This window comes from Neophocaena asiaeorientalis, unplaced genomic scaffold (genome assembly GCF_003031525.2).
Source record: "Neophocaena asiaeorientalis asiaeorientalis breed wild unplaced genomic scaffold, Neophocaena_asiaeorientalis_V1.1 scaffold83, whole genome shotgun sequence".
Lineage (NCBI taxonomy): Eukaryota > Metazoa > Chordata > Mammalia > Artiodactyla > Phocoenidae > Neophocaena > Neophocaena asiaeorientalis.
This window is the reverse complement of record NW_020172867.1, coordinates 297,772-320,091: the sequence shown is the minus strand read 5'-3', so window position 1 is coordinate 320,091 and position 22,320 is coordinate 297,772. Positions and strand designations below refer to the sequence as shown.

General features: G+C 35.8%; 1 protein-coding gene across 4 annotated transcripts in view; it reads right to left on the bottom strand.

Annotated features, from left to right (window-relative positions):
• ARHGAP5 (Rho GTPase activating protein 5) overlaps window positions 1-22,320 on the bottom strand; it is a 74,253-nt gene that overhangs the window by 7,527 nt on the left and 44,406 nt on the right. For all 4 annotated transcript variants that reach the window (XM_024741998.1, XM_024742000.1, XM_024741997.1 and 1 more), the window contains exons 4-6: window positions 5,465-5,542; window positions 2,576-2,707; window positions 457-562 (exon numbers count right to left, since the gene is read on the bottom strand). In XM_024741998.1, coding sequence (XP_024597766.1) covers window positions 457-562; window positions 2,576-2,707; window positions 5,465-5,542 — 316 coding nt within the window. The remainder of the gene's footprint in view (window positions 1-456; window positions 563-2,575; window positions 2,708-5,464; window positions 5,543-22,320) is intronic.

Sequence of the window (22,320 nt, the reverse complement as noted above, 5' to 3'; positions counted from 1 at the left end):
GAGACACAGTACAAAAGAAGAGGCAATTAAACCACTTAATAGAACTTGGATTCTAGTTATAAGATGTGTCACTTGAGCATATGATTTCTCTCTTTAAACCTCAACCTTTCCAACTTCAAACAGGTTGATCTGGTTAATTATCTAAGTGTCATTTCATAACTAAAATTCTAAGATTCTATAGAAGAGAATTGTTAAAGAACAGCAGTGACAAAAAAAAAGTACTCACCACACTTATTATTTATATAATCATGTTAGATACTAAAAGGGTCATATACCTTTCTTTAAACAAGTTGATGAAAAATCTATTTTAAAAATACAGAAAAAATAATTTAGAGAACCAAAATTGAACTGCATGTTTAAATTAGTCTTTCTCTATTTTATGATTACCCAATTTATAAAGTTACATGTTTGAAATCTGTAGTGCATTTTATTTGCAAAAACGAAAAATAAAAATACCTGTTTAGATGTGTTATTACATATCTGAATACATCATAGTTAACGGGATGAAATTTCTTAACAATTTCTTTCAGTGCATGAAGACGTTCTGTTTTATCCGGGATTTCTGTAAAATTAAAGTAGCGAGGAATTTGTGTGAAACACAAACATTAAAAAATATTGATAAAGCTTCCTGCTATGCCTATTGTATGAGATAATCAAGAATGTATATAAAGCATATCAAGAGAGGGAAACAAAAACAAAGAAAATGTTGTAAAGAACCTGCTAATAAACAGACTACCATCTATTTACAATAGCCTTTTCACAAGTAAAGCTAATAAATGAAGATCAAAGTAACCTGGGGGTGGTAAAATAGGAAATGGTATATTAGTAATTTCTCTAAGCAACTTATATAACTAGATACTGATTTAGAATTAACTAATTACTTACAAATCTGTTAGGGTCTTAATATTCATGCTACAGATAGTAAGTATTTTAGGCTTTGTGGGTGAAACTACTCAACTCTGCAGTGGTACAAAAGCGGCCACAGACAATATGTAACGAGTGGCTGTGATCCAATAGAACTTTAAAAATCTGAATTCATATAATTTTAATATTTCGTAAAATTTTCTTTTAATATTTTTTCAACCATTTAAAAATGTAAAAAAACATTCTTAGCTTGCAAGCCTTCTGAAAACTGATGGCACACTAAATTTGGCCCACAGGCCAGTTTGCCAACACCTGATTTAAAGCATTATACTTATTTATAATCCACTTAGCTTATAAAACATTGTTCTTCACAAGTAGCACAAGCAGTACAAGTATTTAGCTCAGTTACTTTGCAAATTTACACAAATTATGAAACAGGATAACTGAAATGTGGCTCTGCTGTAAATGGGAGAGGACAGAGTGCCTTACTGCTCTGCTCTTCCTCATTCAGTTCATTCTTCAAAAATAACAATGGATTCCTCTGGAGGAGGCCAGTCTGCCAACCAACTCATGGTAGTACACCAAGTACTAACAAATTTCTCATTTGCCACATATTACTTCTAAATCAGCCCTCAATATTTCCTAAGTAGGGAAGTTCTGAGGCTATTGTTCATAGCCAAAACGTAAGAAAATCTAAGCTATCAATTGGACTATTTTCCTAGTTTTCATATGAGAGAATGTATAAGGCAACTGTATCTTATGACAATATACTAAAGTGGATTTCAATGAAAAGAAAATTAACTGAGAACTTTAACAATAAGTATTATAAGTAGTCTCACGCTACAGAGCTTGAAGACTTGTAATCAAAAGGAAATATTAAAGAGAAATATTTAGAAACTACATTAAATTTAGCCATTGAGAACACAATGTTGATTAAGCACTAGGTTACCTGATACTCAAATAGACCTTTGGTCTCATTTTCCAGATAACAAATGAGTATTTGCTTCATAGAAACATCTGGATGAATGATGATGCCAAGTAGGAATCAATACTGAATGAGTACCCATTTTCCTGTCTTACTTTTTCAAAAACTGAATTAAGACATGAGGCCAAAGTTAATTTCTTTGACTTAAAAAATATTTATATACACGTGTGTACAGACCATACACAGGTTAATATGTTACTAAAATACATTACAGATACATTCATTTGAAGACTTAATTTCTTTTTTTTTTTTTTTTTGCGGTACGTGGGCCTCTCACTGTTGTGGCCTCTCCCGTTGTGGAGCACAGGCTCTGGACGCGCAGGCTCAGCGGCCATGGCTCATGGGCCCAGCCGCTCCGCAGCATGTGGGATCTTCCCGGACACGGGCACGAACCCGTGTCCCCTGCATCGGCAGGCGGACTCTCAACCACTGTGCCAGCAGGGAAGCCCGAGACTTAATTTCTTTTTCTTACAATGCCTTTGAGTTTGAATTAAAAACACAAATCTCAAACTTCTAGTATAATGGTCTAACTTCTAAGAGCACCTAGTCATCTAGGAGCCTAGCTAAATATTTAAAGGGAAAGAGCTTTAATAAACAGTTCTAGAAGCTAAATTTTTATTAGCTACATATTCTAGTGCATGACTGATCTTAACACAAAGCAATCAATGTACAAACCCCACTATCATCATCCCTCTCAAAAAAAAAAAAAAGGAGGCTTTTACTTACTTGCTGCTTCCAATAGCTCTGGATGAAGAGAATATGGAATTAAAGGATCTGGTAGATCTGCAAAGAAAGCTTTAAGAGCTCCAGCTACAGCATTTACTGTTACTTCCATTGATACTAGACTGATATTATGATCTATAAGACAAAAATAAAAATTAAAAACTATAATAAATTTAAATTTATTACAGGAGAAGTAAGTTAAATGGATACTTGTAGATCCAAAGACATTTAAGTCTTCTCATGGACCACCTTTCTTCACAGGCTGATTCATCCCTCCCCCATTGTTTTAATATAAGTTTGCCTGACAAACTATAGATAAGGAAAGAGAAAACCAAGTAAGAAGCACTTTCTGTGACAATAAAAAAAATGCTATTAGGCTTGTCAGTATATGAGACATCTCTCTTCTTTTGAAACATTTTGTTCACATAAGCTATTTAAAAGAGGCCATAAGGAAGCAGAAAGACAAAAGATAGGAATCATGCATATAAATTCAAGTTTTGATGGATGATGGATGTTCACTAAACTTACTGTGGTAATCATTTCATGATATATATAAGTCAAATCATTATGTTGTACACCTTATACAGTACTGTATGTCAATTATATCTCAATAAAACTGGAAGAAAAAACAAAATCACTATACCTCATGGAGTATGCTTAATTGGACATAAAAGGGGTAAAAGGCGAACACTATTTTATTGTTTCAATATACATTATTATTCTCACATCGCAGGACCACTTTTGTGTGTTTTTTCTACAATATTATACTGCAAGCCAATATAAATTGTAATCTACAGTGTAAATCTACTAGTTCCCTGGTGGGGAACTTATACTTAAAAAATTTTAATATAAAACACTTATCAGTGAAGTTCTGACTTAAAAAATAAGAATGTAACATATTAAAGGTATATCATAAGGTTAATTTGCTATTAAAAAAGTAACATTTTCCTTATTATAAATACAATGAATATTTATGATAAATAAAAAAATTACTCCCATAACCAAGAGATAATCACTGTTTATAATTTAGCATGTTTCCTTTCAGCCCTTTTCTGCTCATTAAAAAAAATATATATAGATAGATAGATTTTATATTAGATTTAATTTTTAAGGCATTATCCAAGGTTAATAAAATTTCACAAGCAACTTTTAAAAACTTTTTGAGGGGGCAGGTAACATTTCATTGTAATTTCAAACTTGCAGAAAATTTGCAAGAATAATAAAAATACAAAGAACTCACATATATCCTTAACCAAGAATCACCAATCCTTACATTCTGCCCTACATAAGCAATTCTAATGGCTACAAAACATTCTCCCAGATATAAAAATTTACATAATATTCTATTACTGAACATTTAGATTTATTTCATTTAAAAATATTATAAAGATGTTATGATAACAACTTTTATGTACTAAAGCGTAGGTCCTTAGGCAGGCTATATTCCTTGTAATAACAGCTACCCAGTGAACATTTAACATGGTGCCTGGCACAGAAAACTCATTATATGCATTATCTCATTATTCCTCAGTTACTCTTATCACTCTCATTCTAGATATGAAAAAGCTGAGATTTAGAAAAGTTAACCTCACTAGGCCACAAAGACAGTAAGTGGCAGAACCAGAAAACAAAACCAGAAACTCTAATTCAAGAGGCCCTGGTACTGATGACTACTCTTCCTTCATTACCTGAAGTGAAATTGTACCAATTTGCTAAAGTCTAAACAGTTCTTCTAACAATTTTTTTTAATGAAATACCATGCAATAATGTATGGTATTTGAAATACCATGCAATAATGAAATACCAGTCTTTCAAAGCAAGGCACACACACAAACACCCCACCCACCACTCAACTTTACCATTTACCACTCAACATTTTACCATTTCAACACATATCTTCATTATTTTATACGGCTATCTAGTATTGTACTTGTAAACAGGACTGGTCCCCCTACCTTTAAAACAAAATACAAACAATGCTGCAATAAATATCTTGGTATGCTTACACAAAGACTTTTGTAACATAAGTATTTACAAATAGAATTTCTCCAGCAAAGCTACCTGAAGCACCCATAACCAACAGCATACAACACACCTGCTTGCCTACACCCTACCAACAATCTTTTCCACTCACATAATAAAATAAATACAACCTTTTTGTTTTAATTTTTATTTCTTTATAACTGACAGAGCTGAGCATATTTTCATATATTTGTTGGTTGCTTTCTTCTGATATGAATTGCTTAATCTAGCAAAGAAATTCCACAGCCACACCAAGTTTACAGTTTGTCTCCTGATTCTGTTTGCTTTATACACTATTTCATACAGAAGTTTTACATTTTTAGGCAGTCTAGTTTATCATCTTGTTCATGCTCTCTAGGTTTCATGTCAAGTTTAGGCCTCTCCTTACTCCAAGATTATAAATATATTCACTCGTTTTTCTCCCTAGAACTTAGTTTTCATTTTTTGCATTTAAACCTTTGATCTCATACAGATTTCCTTTAATATGAGTAGGAAATTCAGCTTTTTAAAACTTCCTTATGGTTAGTTGGCCCAGTATCATGAAGGAAAAAAAAAAAACCTTTTAAATCACAACTTTAAATAGGTGCAATCTGTGATATACAAAGATGATGATGCATCATAACTCAATTTATTGCTTCTCTAATTCTGGTAATGGATTTATAGCTCTCCCATTTGTTGACTGTGGTATCTGTTCCATTAAATACTTCCAATACTACTTCAAAACTTTCTCCCCTAAACATCCATATTCTTAGGAGGTTTTCATATGAAATTTCAATGAGGGAAATAATAAAACAATGATTTTATCTTCTATAATTATCTTCTTACCTTGATCAAATATATACATAAATATATCTATAATTATCTTCTTACCTTGATCAAACTGCTTTTGAATATTGTCTTGATCAGTTTTGTTCCCACTAACACGGTACAGTCCTTCAGTACATAATCCTAAAAGAATAAAGAAATAAATAGACTTTTACACATAAATATATAGCTATAACAAAGAATATACTTAACCTTATGTACATCTTAGTGACTTAGAAAATATGGTGGTAAAATATTTTTAAGAATAAAATATTCTTGAGCATTTCATTTAAAGTAAGTTCTTAATGGACTACCTTAATTTTAAACCATTTAGGCTACCCAGTTCCATGTAAAATAAGATACATTTCTTCCTAGTCCACTAAACACAGCTAAAATTCCTGAGTGCAATATATTAAAAACGTCAAAAGACTCTGAAAGGTGGAGAGAAAGTGAATTTGAATAGCAACCACAGAATTTGAAGAACAACAACACAGTGAGTTCTCTGGGTTTTCCTTTTGCTTCTTACGTATCTTAGATCAGGCAACAGAGAAGCCTGCAACCCAGAAGTACCAATGAGCACAGGCAAAAAAATAAAAATAAAAACAAAACACCACTCAGAAAACCAACAAGAAAAGCCAGTTCTCTCTAGTGAAAGGATTGGGAAAGGTGCAGACTAGGAAGCAAAAACATTTTTTACTGTTACTGCCCTACTCCAGCCAAACACCATGGAATCCACTCCTCCTCATCCACATCAGTGGAACCAAGTAGGGAGACTAGAATTCTACCTCTGCCAGCAGTAACAAAGGTGCCCCTTCCCCTCTATAGAGTGTCAGCAAGGACTGAATGGCAAGTCTGAACTTCTACTACCACCTTGAGGTAAGAGGTACCCTCCCCTCTTCACCATGGTAGTCAACAGAGGCTGGTAGAGATCAAGTGGGGAGGGGAGTCCAATCTTCCAGCCCCACTGTGTAGTAATGAGGCAGCTGCACCTCCCCGGTTGGTGCAGTGTCAGAGGAGGCCTGCTAAAATAGATTTAAATAAGATCCAAAGTTTCACAGCATACTATCCAAAATGTCTAGAATACAATAATAATAAAACTAAAATCATTCATCATTCCAAGAACCAAGAAAGTCTCAACCTGAATGAGAAAAAACAATTAACAGACACCAATACAAAGATATCAGTTGTGGAATTATCTGACAAGGGTTTTAAAGCATCATAAAACACTTCAGTGAACAATTATAAACACACTTGAAACAAACTTCCCAATAGAAAGTTTGAGCAAAGAAACAGAAATATAAGTAGGAACTAACTGGAAATTTTAGAACTAGAAATACAGTAACAGAAACAACAAATTCACTGAATGGGATCAATAATAGAAAAGTGATGACAGAGTAATGATAATGAATAAATGAACTTGAACACAAATCAGTAGAAATTACCCAATCTAAAGAACATAAAGAAATTAGACTAAAAAAAAAATGATGAGCCTCAGGGATTTGTGGGACAGTAACAAAAGATCTAATATTTGTGTCATCAGCCGAAAACCTATCTCTATGTTCAATGGGAAGTTTCTGAAAGCACTTCTGAAAGAGACTCCATCTGATAAGGCATTGTATTGTTCTGATCCCAAGGAGAAAAAAAGAATCACCAGAAACGTAGAATTTGTCAAATTTATTCCTGGACAAATGTCAAGGTGCTTGTATGGGACAATATGTTAATTCTAATTTTTTATATTCATAAATTCATGGTCATAAAGGTAGCAAAAATCCACTGATAAAAGTGTCAAAGTTATTAAATCCAAAGTTTTAACTTCAGTGAAGCATGGCAGACACCACCAAATAACCAAAATTATCATCTACAGTGGGACAAAATAACATCCTATCCCAACAGATAGGATGCACTTAGAAGGATACAACATTACTTTGGTGGTATTTCTAACAAAAATGCATAATTTGAATCTAATAGTGAGGAAACAGTAACCTCAAATTGAAGGAGAAAGAAAAAGTTCATTTGTACAGTAAAATGTCAACCAATAAACATACAAAAAATGAGAGACTAAAAAAAAATCATCAACGGAAGCTAAAACTAGTAGCTGAAAGTCTGATAGTCTCAAAGTCAAGAAAAACAAAAGAAGCTGAGCAACTCTCCCAAACTAAAAGTGTTAAAAAAGACATGATTACTAAAAGCAGTGCACATAGATTAGCTCCTGAAGTGTCTGCCTAATAAAGAATTAAAAATGCCCAAAATGTCAATAATGCTGAGGTTGAGAAACCCTGACATAGTGATAAGCATTTATTTGCTAAATGAAAATTATAAGGTGCTTAATCATCCATGATAAAAAATCTTGCCTTCCATTCACTAATAAATGAGTGACTTTAAAAAAAAAAAAGCAGCAGCAGCCAACTCAATTATCTAGATGTGAATTATACAAGTTTAACTTAAATCACCCAAAGTATCTATCCTGGGCCTCCAAGTAATATATAGGTATTAAAAATCTATACCAATATTCCAAAACTAAATTTAAAATATGTTTGAACCAAGTATCATCACCCCTTTTTCTTTCATTAGAAAGGTAACTAATCCTTACACTACACAGAACTCTTGATATCTTAAGTTCTAAAATGGTCTAAGTTCTCTTTGAGTTGCTAACAGATACAAGAGTTTCACTGAAGTCATAAAACAGATTACAAATGGTAAAGAGGAAGTAAGGTGTGTAGATAATCCACAAATTAGATTAATATGTCCATGGGAAGTAACATCAGCAAAAGAGATAGAGAAAGGAATTTTGGGGCTTGGTTCCCCCATAAAACCAACTAATGAGCAGCCAAAAAGTATCAGATTCAACTTCTGCAGAACCTCTGGAATCTAGTAAAAAAATTACAACCACCATTAGAAGGCTTGCTGAAGAAAGAAGATTTAAGCTGCCCACCTACCATTCCCGTTGCCACTCTAGACGGGCAACGACCATAAGGAAGGCAGCCTGCACTCTGGGTTTAGGTTTCAAGTGCCAGAGGGAGCAACACAGATCTTATTCTCAAAGAACTGTAGTTGCATATTTTGACCTGTCTGGTGGCTCCCAGAAGAAAGAGCACAAGGGCTTGCCTATGTTTCACTATGTTAAAATATTCAAAACGTCTTATTTTCAACAAAAAAATTAAGAGGCATGCAAAGAAGCCAGTATGGCCCATTGTAGAAAAAAAAGAAATTAATAGAAACTGTCCATGAGGAAACCCAGTCACTGCACTTACTAGACAAAGACTTTAAATCAATCTTTAAAGGTGCACAAAAAGCTACAGGAAACCATGAACAAAGAACTAAAGAAAACCACGAGAATGATGACTTAACAAATGAAGAATATCAATAAACACACAGAAATTATTAAAAGAACTAAAGAGAAAATCTGGAGCTGAAAAGTATAATAACTAAAATGAAAAATAAACTATAGAGGTTTAACAGCAGATTTTAGCAGGCAGAAGAAACAATGAACTTAAAGACTGGTTAATTGAGATCATCCAGTCTAGGGAGCAGAAAGAGGAAAGAATGAAGAAAAATGAACAGAGCCAAAGAGACTTCTGGGACTCCATCAAGCATACCAACACTAGCATAAAAACTTTCCCAGAGGGGAAAAGGAGAAAGAAGAATATCTGAAAAAATAATGGCTGAAAACTTCCAAATATGAAAAAGAAACCTACAAATCTATACCTGAAGTTCAATGAACTGAAAACAGGATAAACTCAAAGAGACCTACATAGGACAAAGGAAATAATAAAAAGTAAAATGGATATAAACAAAATAAAAAGTAGCATACAAAAATAAAAAGGTAGAAAAACAGAGAGAATCAACAAAGATGTTTGCTTTCATTACTTCTAATAAACACTGTACTGGAGTTCTAGCTAGATTAGGCAAGAAAAAGAAATAAAAGGAATCCAAAGCATAAAAAAATTAAATAAAATTAGTCCTAATTGCTGATGAAAATACTTACTAAATGTAAGAACTGACACCATAAAACTCTTAGAAAAAAACACAGGAGTACATTTTCATGTCAATGGGTTTGGCAATGGATTCTTAGATACAGCACCAACACATGAGAAACAAAATAAAGATAAATTGGATTTCAACAATATTGAAAACTTTTGTGCATCAAAGGACATTATCAAGAAAGACAACCTATAAGATGGGAGAAAATATTTGCAAATCATGTATCTGATAAGGGTCTAGTACCCAAAGAAACTCAAAGCTTTCCCACTACGATCAGGTACAAGGCTAGGATGTCCCCTCTCACCATACCTTTCAACATCTGGTTGAAAGTACTGGAAGTTCTTGTACTTGCTAAAGCAATAAAAGGAAATCAAAGGTATACAAATTGGGAAAGAAGACATAAAACTATCATTTTTCACAGGTGACATGATTGTCTATGTAGAAAATCTATCTGCCAAAAAAATCCTTGAACTAGTAAGTGATTATAGCAAGGTTGCAGGATACAAAAATCAACTTCTTCCCTTATATACCAAGGAATAAATGGACCTTGAAATTAAAAACACAATACCACTTACATTAGCATGTCCCAAAATGAGAATTTTCTAACAAAGATGTACAAGATCTATATAAGAAAAACTACAAAACTGATAAATGAAATCAAAGAACTAAATGCAACTGACCCTTGAACAATGCAGTAGTTCATCCATGTATAACTTATAGTTGGCCCTCTGTATCCACTGTTGCTCCACATCCACGGATTCAACCAACCATGGATTGTGTAGTACTATAGTATTTACTATTGAAAAATATCCAGGTATAAGTGGACCCACGCAGTTCAAACCCACGTTGTTCAAGGGTCAACTAACTGTAAATGGAGAGATATAACATGTTCATGGAAAGGAAGACAAAATAGTCAGGTTGTCAGTTCTTCCCAACCTGATCTACAGATTCAATGCAACCCCAATCAAATTCCCAGAAAATTATTCTATGGTTATCAACAAACTGATTCTAGAGTTTATATAGAGAGGATAAGACTTAAAGCCAAGACAATATTTAAAGAGAACAAAGTTGGAGGATTGACGTTACATGACTTTAAGATTTACTATAAAGCTACAGTAATCAAGACAATATGGTATTGAGGAAAAAAGAGGCAAATATTCAATAGATCAATGGAACAGAGTAGAGAGCCCAGAAATAAACACCCATTAACAGTCAACTAATCTTTGACACAGGAGCAAACGCAATAAGAACAGAGCAAAAACAGTCTCTTCAACAAACGGTGCTAGAAAAATAGGACATTCATATGCAAAAGAATGAATCTAGACACAGACCTTCACCCTTGACAAAATGAACTCAAACTGGGGACTTCCCTGGTGGTCTAGTGGTTAAGAATCTGCCTTCCAATGCAGGGGACGTGGGTTTGATCCCTGGTTGGGGAACTAAGATCCCACACGCCGTGGGGTAACTAAGCCCACACACCGCAACTACTGAGCCCGCGCACTCTGGAGCCTGTGTGCCACAACTAGAGAGAAGCCTGCACGCCACAACGAAGAGCGAGCATGCATGCCACAATGAAAAGATCCTGCGTGCTGCAACTAAGACCCGACGCAGCCAATTTTATATATATATATAAATATATATATAAATATATATATATATATACATAAAATGAACTCAAAATGGATCACAAACTTAAATGTAAAATGGAGAACTATAAAATTCCTAGAAGACAACATAGTAAAAAACCTAGATGACCTTGGCTACGGTGATGCCTTTTTAGATAAAGACACAATCTGTGAAAAAAATATTGATAAGCTGGACTTCGTTAAAATTAAAAACTTATGCTCTGTGAAAGACAACATCAAGAGAATTAGAAGACTAGTCACAGACTGGGAGTAAATATTTACAAAACACACATCTGGTAAAGGACTGTTATCCAAAATATACCAAGAACTCTTAAAACTCAGTAATAAGAAAACTCCAGGGCTTCCCTGGTGGCTCAGTGGTTGAGAGTCCACCTGCCGATGCAGGGGACACGGGTTCATGCCCCGGTCTGGGAAGATCCCACATGCCGTGGAGCGCTAGGCCCGTGAGCCATGGCCTCTGAGCCTGCGTGTCCGGAGCCTGTGCTCCGCAAAGGGAGAGGCCACAACAGTGAGAGGCCTGCATACCACAAAAAAAAAAAACAACTCCATTGTAAAATGGGGCAAAGACCTTAACAGATACCTTATCAAAGAAGATCTATAGATGGCAAATAAACATAAAAAGATGCTCCACATCACACGTGACTAGGGAATTGCAAGTTAAAACAACAATGAGATACCACTATTAGAATGGCCAAAATCTAGAACACTGACAACACCAATTGCTGACAAGGATGTGGAGAACAGGAACTCTCATTCAACGCTGGTGGGAAAGCAAAATGCTACAGACACTTTGGAAGACAGCTTGGTAGTTTCTTAACAAAACTAAATGTCCTCTCCACACTTCTACTGCCAGGGGACTGGGTTCGATCCCACAAGCTGTGCAGTGTGGACAAAAAAAAAAAAAACACCCCCAAAAAAACCCCAAAAAACAAAACTAAATGTACTCTTACCATACCATCCAGCAATCATCCTGTTATTTTACCCAAAGGAAGTGGAAACATATCTACACAAGAATCTGCACACAGATGTTTATAACATTTATTTTATAGCTATAGCTATGTTTACTGCATAACTGCCCAAACTTGGAAGCATACAGGCTGTTCTTCAGGAGGTGAATGGATAATTTAACTGTGGTACATCCAGACAATGGAATATTACTCAATGCCAAAAAAGAAATGAGTTATTAAACCATGAGAAGACATGGAGGAAACAAATGCGTATTACTAAATGAAAGAAGCCAATCTGAAAAGGGTACATACTGTATGATTATTACAACTATATGACATTGTGGAAAAGGTAAAACTATGAAAACAATAAAAAGATCAATGGTTGCCAGGGGTGAGGGAGGTGGGGAGAGATGAATAGGCAGAGCACAGAAGATTTTTAGGGCAGTGAAAATACTCTGTATGCTATTATAATGATGGATATGTCACTATACATATGTCCAAACCAACAGAATGTACAACATCAAGAGTGAACACTAATGTACACTATGAACTTTGGGTGATTATCATGTGTCAATGCAGGTTCATCCTTGGCAAAAAACGTACTATTCTGGTGAGTGATGTTGGTAATTGGGGGTGAGGAGGGTTTCATGTGTGGGGGGATAGGGGGTATATGGGAAATCTCTAAACCTCCCTCTTGATTTTGTTATAAACCTAAAACTTCTTTAAAAAAAAAAAAAAAGATATAGGGCTTCCCTGGTGGCGCAGTGGTTGAGAGTCCGCCTGCCGATGCAGGGGACACAGGTTCGTGCCCCGGTCCGGGAAGATCCCACATGCCGCAGAGCGGCTGGGCTCGTGGGCCATGGCCGCTACCGCAAAAAAAGGAAAAAAAAAAAAAAAAAGATTTAGACATATATAGATACATCAAAGCTTATAAGGATGAAGTAACATCAATGGAGCGAGAGTCTTTTAGCAATGATAAGTGACACTTCAGGGACAAGAATGTTACAGAAATAAGAAGGCTAAAGGCAGTATTTTTTTTTCCTCAATCAAAAACAGTATTTTTAAAAATGGGGGGGAAGCTATATTAAAGATATATATATATATGTATCTCTTTAATATCCAAGAAAAAGCAACAACAGCGTTCCAAACTTTCATTTTGTTACTTTCTTTACATATAATGCTTAAAAATACATAACGTAAACATGACATACATTGTTTTCATTCCATTTTCAAAATAACAGACAAGAGGCCTTACGTTAATGATAAGGAAACAAACTTAGAAAAGTGAAGTGACTTGCTAAAATCAGAAACTGGGCAAGCCAGGGTCATTAGTTTGTCTCATTCAATATATAAAAGGAAATATTTTTGACATGCTACCCCATTTGTTTTATGCTAGGTGATTTCCTCTCTCTGCATGATTTCTATCACTGGGGTTGGGCATAGCAATTTCATGTCTAGTCACGTTTCCTAGAAAATAAAAACGCGAGCATAGATGTAAACAAAAGGATAAGTGCCATTATTGACTGTTTCAAGACATGTCCAGAAATACGGAATTACTGAATAAACCATAATTATCAAGATGTTAGATACGAAATATAGGTCATAAAAAGTAATTCTAAAGTATCTTATCAAATGGAATGAAGTTTTGCTCATGTATTAAAAATATTACAAAACCATGTTGAATTTTCCCCTTTTGAAAAAGCTATATGTTTAAATGTGTAAACATTTAGAAGAAGAAAAACTTATCTCTTACTCATGAAATCACAGGTGATTTTTTCAGTTCTATTCCTTATGGACTCATCTGTACTTTTTTTCCTGCTGTAATGAAATAGATAGTTCCTTTCCTTAAAACAAATCAAAACAAACAAACAAAAAAACCCCTGGCTATCAAATATCACCTGTAAGCGATAATCGTAGTGGAGCCTGGGCTAGAATCTAAATGTGTGACCTCAGACAAATTACTTAATTTCTCTGGGCCTCAGTTTCTTGCTCTGTAAAACAGAGATAGTAAACGCACACAGACGCCATAGAGGTGTGAAAATTAAATGAATAAACTACAGGGAATTCCCTGGCATTCCTGTGGTTAGAGCTCCATGCTTCCACTGCAGGGGACAAGGGATCAATCCCTGGTCGGAGAACTAAGATCCCATAAGCCACAGGGCACGGCTAAATAAATAAATAAATACTTTTAAAAAATTAAATGAAAAAACAACACACTTATTTTATAGCATACCGAAAGTTTACTATACAAATTAACAAGCATTCAGTAAAAGCTGAATGCATTACTAATTATTTCACCTTGGGGATAAAAAGGATAAGGGCTAGAGTGTTTCTTCAGACTTGCACCACATTCATTTTCCTGCTGGAATTTCACCATTAAAAAAACAAAAGAGCTACAGGTATAATCACCTGGTTGTCAATAACAAAAAAAAATGACGATTCCATATGTTTCAATCTAACTTACAAACAAAGTATTTGACATAGCTTTCTCCTGAGAATAGCCTTTTTTTCCCTGTCATAACCACAGAGCATCTTGCATATTGTGTATCACCTTCATCATCCACTATTATTACAATGTAAAACCTGGGTTTTTAATGATATAACAGCTCAGCACAATACAAATTAGTCAATTGATATAAATGTAAATTATAAAAGTCACACTGTAGCACAAATGCCTCCATTCTCTCATCTTTTGCAAAGGTCATGCAGTTTTGTAGGAAAAAATAATAAATGCTAATTCTAGTTTGTTAAATAAAGACTTAAAGAGATATCATTCATGTATAACTACTGGCACAAGGACACACACTTAGGATTATTAAAATTAAGTAGGGTTCATTTTTTAAACATTTATTAAAAAAGGATTTATTCACATGTCCTCCTAGTTTTAGGAGCTGGGGGTCCCTCCTCTCTTAGAGATTATGGTCTAATGGCTGTGGTGTTTAAAAAACAAAACAAAACAAAGCATTGGCTGTAACCCAATGACCAACTACTTCAAAGAAGAAAATGTTCTTGCTAACAGATAAAAATTTATTTCAAAACTAGAAAACACAAAAGGTAACATATTAACATACTAAAAAGCCTTAAGGAATTTCTGCTAGATATAGGCATACTAAAATTATCTAAAGAAAGGCTTTAAGGTCTAATTTATAATTCCTCTTTGCTAGATCAAGAATAAACAAGTTACACTTGAATCATTAAATTCAGATGCCAATGATACCAACTTTTAGCATTATCTGACACGGATAAGGTTATTAAAAGCCTAGAATTTCAAAAGCAACATAAAAAGCCCTTTAGGAAATAATATGTCTCCTAGTGTGATGCATTAAGAAAGACACAACAGGGCTTCCCTGGTGGCGCAGTGGTTGAGAGTCCGCCTGCCGATGCAGGGGACACGGTTTCGTGCCCCGGTCCGGAAGGATCCCACGTGCCGCGGAGCGGCTGGGTCCGTGGGTCATGGCCGCTGAGCCTGCACTCCGCAGCGGGAGAGGCCGCAGCAGTGAGAGGCCCGCGTAACGCAAAAAAAAAAAAATGAAAGACACAACAGCCCTGTGTAGAATTCCAGCCAAAAATGTTTACGTTGAATCTGACCAGGAATCAGACAAACTTCAGGAACATTCTGCAAAAAAGTGACTTAAAATTTTCAAAGAATGTGTCAGGAAAACATACGTAAGGCTAGGGAACTATTCTAGATTAAAGAAAACTAAAGAAACATAACAAGAAATGCAATGCACGAGCCTTGACTGGATCCTAAAGTGAAAGAATAAAAAAATTGTAAGAGGGCATTATTGGGACAATGAAGGAAATTTGATTATAAGTAAAATATTAAATAACAGTATTTTATCAATGTTACATTTCCTGAAGGTGGTATTTATACTGTGGTTATGTGGAGGAAATGTCCTTGTTCTTAAGAGACACATGCCAAAAAGATTTAAGAGCAAAGTGCCATGATGTCTGTAACTTTCAAATGGTTTGGGGAAAAAAAAAAAGCTGGGGAGAAATGTGGCAACCCAGCCCCCCATCCAAACTGGTATATCTAGATGAAAGATATATGGATGCTCAATCATACTATTCTTGCAACATTTCTGAACGTTCAAGTTTTCAAAATGTGAAGAAATAAAGAAAATATGGGATGGTTACTTCAGATTTGTGGTCGCATATTTAACATGAAATGCATGTTTTTTGTTTTTCTACAGCTATAATCTACTTTCTGGTCCAACCACAGAGTAGACAGGGAGTTAGTTTAACCAAAGTTGAGGTTTGCCAAGAGAGTAACATGGTCAGGGTTGAGGAGGTATGCAAAGGAGTGAATATAAGAATGGATTGAGATATATATAGGTAGGACAAGGAAGTACAGAAGACATTAGGTAATGACATTTAGTGAAAAAGTGTCAGAATAATGAAAATTAGTAGGAGTTCTTCAAAAAAGCAAATGGGGGGGGGACCTTGAAGATGGCGGAAGAGTAAGACGCGGAGATCGCCTTCCTCCCCACGGATACACCAGAAATACATCCACACGTGGAACAACTCCTACAGAACTCCTACTGAAGGCTGGCAGAAGACCTCGCGGCATGTGGGATCTTCCCGGACCAGGGCACGAACCCGTGTCCCCTGCATCGGCAGGCGGACTCTCAACCACTGCGCCACCAGGGAAGTCCGGGAATGCTTTTAAATAAAATAAATCAATCAAATAAAAAGGAAGTTATATATTTAAATAAAAAGAAAGTTATACTGACCTTTATTTTAGCAATAAAACAAAGATTTGTTTTACCCATTTAACCTTATTTATTTCATCCATTTTGGTGTGTTGGAACAACATAATTTTTAGGCCAATATTTAAAGAAACTTACCGAGACATTCATCCTTCTAACAGAGTTTTAGCAGAAAAATAACCTCTAGGCTATACAGATAGTTTATTTCTTTATAATCCATTTGTAATAGTGGGGGCATTCCAGATTAACTACATCTACATGCAAATATAAATTTTAGGATACATAGGTGAAGAAATTCTTCCCCTATCTGGAACTTGGTCATCTGATCACCTAACCTGTCATAATTGAAAAAATGGAAACAAAAAGGATTATAAATAGCCAAAAAGATGTACAAAGCCCTTGCACTAGAATATATTATTTCCTTTATAGGAGGAATACCTCCTGTTTTTCCAGATTCTATTTAACGTAACCAAAAACACAACTTAAACTAACTCTGCCATATGTTTTCCTCACTCACAGCAGATTAGAAGTTGCAAACTGGAAAAGTAAATAAGATTATAAGCAGCAGGAGGTACACTGACAACAAAGCAGGAAATTGAAAAACTATAAAATCTAGAAAAAAATTTAGAAAGTCTCTAACATAGGAATGCTTCAAAAGATTCTGAAGATAGCACGTTTTTAATACCAGAGAAAACTTTCATTAAAATATCATTCTAAAGGATAAAAGGATAAAGGAAGAAACACTTCCTAGCTCATTGTATGAGGTATTACCCCGATACTAAAGCCAGACAGACACCAAAAAAAAAAACTATGGACCAATATCCTTTATGAATACAGATGCAAAAAACTTTAACAAAACACTAGTAAACTGAACGCAACAGCATTAAAAAGATTATATACCATGAGCAAGTGGGACTTATCACAGGAATGCAAAAGTGGTTCAACATAAAAAAACAATCAATGCAACTCACCACATCAATAGAATGAAAGAAAAAAACCCACATGATAACTCCATTGAGAAAGAAAAACCATTTCACAAAATCCTTTTCATGATAAAAAATATTCAACTAGGAATAAAAGGTTTTATGGGTTGACTCTGTCTCCCCAAAAGATACGCTGATGTCACAACCCCCCAATACCTCAGAAGGGGAACGTCACAGATGTAATTAGCTAAGATAAGATGACGTCATACTGGAGTAGAGCGAGTCCTTAATACAATGACTAGTGTCTTTCTTAGAAGACAGACACAGGAAGAATGGAGTTAACACTGCTGCAAGCCAAGAACACCAAGGATTGACAGCCACCACCAGAAGCCAGAAAGAGGCAAGGAAAGATTCTACCCAGAGTCTCAGATGAAGTGTGACCCAGCTGACATCTTGATTTCAGATTTCCAGCCTTTAGACTGTTGGCAAATAAATTTCTGTTGTTTTAAGCTACTCAGTCTGTGGGACTTCATTATGGCAACTCCAGGAAACTAATACAGAAGGGAACTTCTGCGATGCGATAAAGAGCATTTATGAAAAACTCAGAGCTAACATAATGGTGAAAGAATGAAAGTTTTTCTCTAAAGTAAGGAATACCAGCAATGCCTACTTTCACCACAGCTTTTCAACATTATACTGGAAGTTCAAGCCAGAGCAAGACAAAGAGATAAAATGCAACCAAATTTCAAAGGAAGAAGTAAAGCTATCCCTATTCACAAATGGATATGACCTTATATACAGACAAAATCCCAAATACAGCCACACACCAAAAAACTAATAAGCTAATAAAAAAAACTTCAGCAAAGTTGCAGGATAAAAGATAATCACACGAAAATCAGTTCTATATAGTAGAAACAAACATTCCGAACATGAAATTAAGAAAATAATTCCGTTTATAACAGCATCCAAAAGAATAAAATACCTAGGAATAAATTTAGCCAAGGAAATGCAAGACTTGTACAATGAAAACTATAAAACAGTGTTGAGAGAAATTAAAGAAGACCTAAATAAATGGAAAGACATCTAGAGTTCATGGATTGGAAGACTTAATACTGTTAAGATGGAAATATTACCAAAGTCATCTACAGATCAAAATGCAATCCCTATCAAAAAGGAATAATAGGATGGCTAGAATTAAAACACACACACACAGGACAGCTACATGTAAAAGAAAGAAATTAGAACACTCCCTAACACCATACACAAAAATAAGTTCAAAATGGATTAAAGACCTAAGTGTAAGACTGGACACTATAAAACTCTTAGAGGAAAACACAGGAAGAAAACTCTGACATAAATCACAGCAAGATCCTTTTTAACCCACCTCCTAGAGTAAGGGAAATGAAAACAAAAACAAACAGGACCTAGTGAAACTTAAAAAGTTTTTGTACAGCAAAGGAAACTATAAACAAAACAAAAAGACAACCCTCAGAATGGGTGGGAGAAAATATTTGCAAATGAATCAATGGACAAAGGATTAATCTCCAAAATATATAAACAGCTCATGCAGCTCAATATTAAAAAAACAAACAACCCAATCCAAAAATGGGCAGAAGACCTAAATAGACATTTCTCCAAAGAAGACATATAGATGGCCAACAGGCACATGAAAAGCTGCTCAACATCACTAATTATTAGAGAAATGCAAATCAAAACTACAATGAGGTATCACCTCATACCGGTCAGAATGGCCATCATCAAAAAATCTAGAAACAATAAATGCTGGAGACGGTGTGGAGAAAAGGGAACCCTCCTGCACTGTTGGTGGGAATGTAAATTGATACAGCCACTATGGAGAACAGTATGGAGGTTCCTTAAAAAATTAAAAATAGAATTACCACATGAGCCCAGCAATCCCACTACTGGGCATATACCCAGAGAAAACCATAATTCAAAAAGACACATGCACCCCAATGTTCACTGCAGCACTATTTACAATAGCCAGGTCATGGAACCAACCTAAATGCCCATCGACAGATGAATGGATAAAGAAGATGTGGTACATATATACAATGGAATATTACTCAGCCATAAAAAGGAATGAAATTGGGTCATTTGTAGAGATGTGGATGGACCTAGAGACTGTCATACAGAGTGAAGTGAATCAGAAACAGAAAAACAAATATCGTATATTAACACATATATGTGGAATCTAGAAAAATGGTACAGATGAACAAGTTTGCAAGGCAGAAAGAGACACAGATGTAGAGAACAAATGTATAGACACCAAGGGGGGAAAGTGAGGGAGTGGTGGTGGTGGGATGAATTGGGAGATTGGGATTGACATATATACACTAATATGTATAAAACAGATAACTAATAAGAACCTGCTGTATAAAAAAATAAAAATAAATAAAACACACACACAGAATATAACATGTGTTGAGGAGGATGTGGACAAACTTGAACCCTTATACATTACTGATGGAAATGTAAAATGCAGAAAACAGTTTGACATTTCCTCAAAAAGTTAAATATAGAATTACCATACAACCCACCATTTCACGCCTAAGTATGTACCCAAAAGAACTGAAAACAGGTATTCAAACAAATATTTGTACATGAATGTTCACTGCTGCACTGTTCACAACAGCGAAACGGTGGATACAAACCAAATGCTCACCAAGTGAACAAATAAACAAAATGCAGTATATATCCATACAATGACACATGCTACAACAGATGAATCTCAAAAACATTATGCGAAATGACAGAAGCCAGACAAAAGGTCACACATTGTGTGATTCCATTTATATGAACTATCCAGAATAAGTAAATCCATAAATACAGAAAGTAGGTTTATGGTGGCAGAGGATGGAGCAAGGGGGGAAAAGGGAAGGGAATAACCACTTAATTGGTATAGTTTTCTTTGGGGTGATGAAAATCTTTGGAACTAGATGAAGCGGTGGTTGTACAACATGGTAAATGTACTACATGTCACTGAACTGTACACCTTAAAATGGTTAATTTTAGGGCTTCCCTGGTGGCGCAGTGGTTGAGAGTCCGCCTGCCGATGCGGGGGACGCGGGTTCGTGCCCCGGTCCGGGAGGATCCCGCGTGTCGCGGAGTGGCTGGGCCCATGGGCCACGGCTGCTGGGCCTGTGCGTCCAGAGCGTGTGCTCCGCGGCTGGAGAGGCCGCAGCGGTGAGAGGCCCGCGTACCAAAGAAAAAAGAAAAAAGGTTAATTTTATAATATATGAACTTCACCTGAATAAAAATGTAAAAAAAAAAAGTATTCTAAGTCATCTAACCCCTGTAACTTCAAAGCTGATAACCATGCTTCCTTCTTATTAAAAATTTTCTTCTTAGTGTTTTAGGGCTCCATTCTTTTGTACAGCCTATTTGCAACGTGATCTTTTCTTCTCAGTCTCTATGCTCACCCTGAATTTCATCAGCACATAGTTTACATTAATATCTATACAGTGACAATTACCCAAATCTCATTTTAAGACCAAATAACTGGGCTTCCCTGGTGGTGCAGTGGTTGAGAGTCCGCCTGCCAATGCAGGGGACACGGGCTCGTGCCCCGGTCCGGGAAGATCCCACATGCCGCTGAGCGGCTAGGCCGGTGACCCATGGCCGCTGAGCTTGTGCGTCCGGAGCCTGTGCTCCGCAACGGGAGAGGCCACAACAGTGAGAGGCCCGTGTACCGCAAAAAAAAAAAAAAAAAAAAAAAAAAGACCAAATAACTTTCCAAAGATCCACAGCCATACATTCAATTGAATCTTGAACTTTTAAAGAACCAGGCCACACAGCAGGAGGTGAGCAGTGGGCGAGTGAGGGAAGCTTCATCTGTATTTACAGCTGTTCCCCACTGCAGTGCTGGAGAGCGGCTGCAAATACAGATTTTCACTGGCAGAGAGGTTTGACTGCACAGAGACCATAATAAATCAACTGCTTGCAGAAACATATCAAAACCCTATCAGTGAGTGGCAAGTGACCATTAAGCTGCATCTTACATAGTAGACTGGACCATAAGCAACACACTTCGGCTGTCACTGTCTCCCAATACCCCCAGGTGGGACCATCTAGTTACAGGAAAACAAGCTCAGGGCTCCCACCGATTCTGCATTATGGTGAGTTGTATGATTATTTCATTATATATCACAATGTAATATTAACAGAAATAAAGTGCACAATAAATGTAATGTGCTTGAATCATCCTGAAACCACCCCCCCGACACCGTGCCCCTGCCAGTCTGTGGAAAAATTGTCTTCTACAAAACCGATCCCTGGGGCCAAAAAAGTTGGGGACCACTGCCCTACAGGCACCTTAAGATTTAAGATGTACATAATATGAATCTATTATCAAACTGTCAAATCTGCTTTTCATACCATAATTCCTGTTTTCATTAATGGTGTACCACCTATGGTCACCCTAATATAGAATCTGAGAGGCATTTTTGAGACCTCTTTCAACTCCTTATCTATCCTAAATAGTTTCTTAGAGAGGACTATTACTCTTTCTTTTCAATCTCTCTCCACCACACTTTCTGTCTACTTAAAACTTATACTAATATTTCAAGGGTCATTTCCTAAATGGAACTTATCACAACTTCAACTAAAAACTGTAAAATTTATATGAAACAACAGTTTTTAGACACTGAACTATAGGCAGCTCAAAACTGATCTGTAAGGAAAAAGCAGCAAATAAAT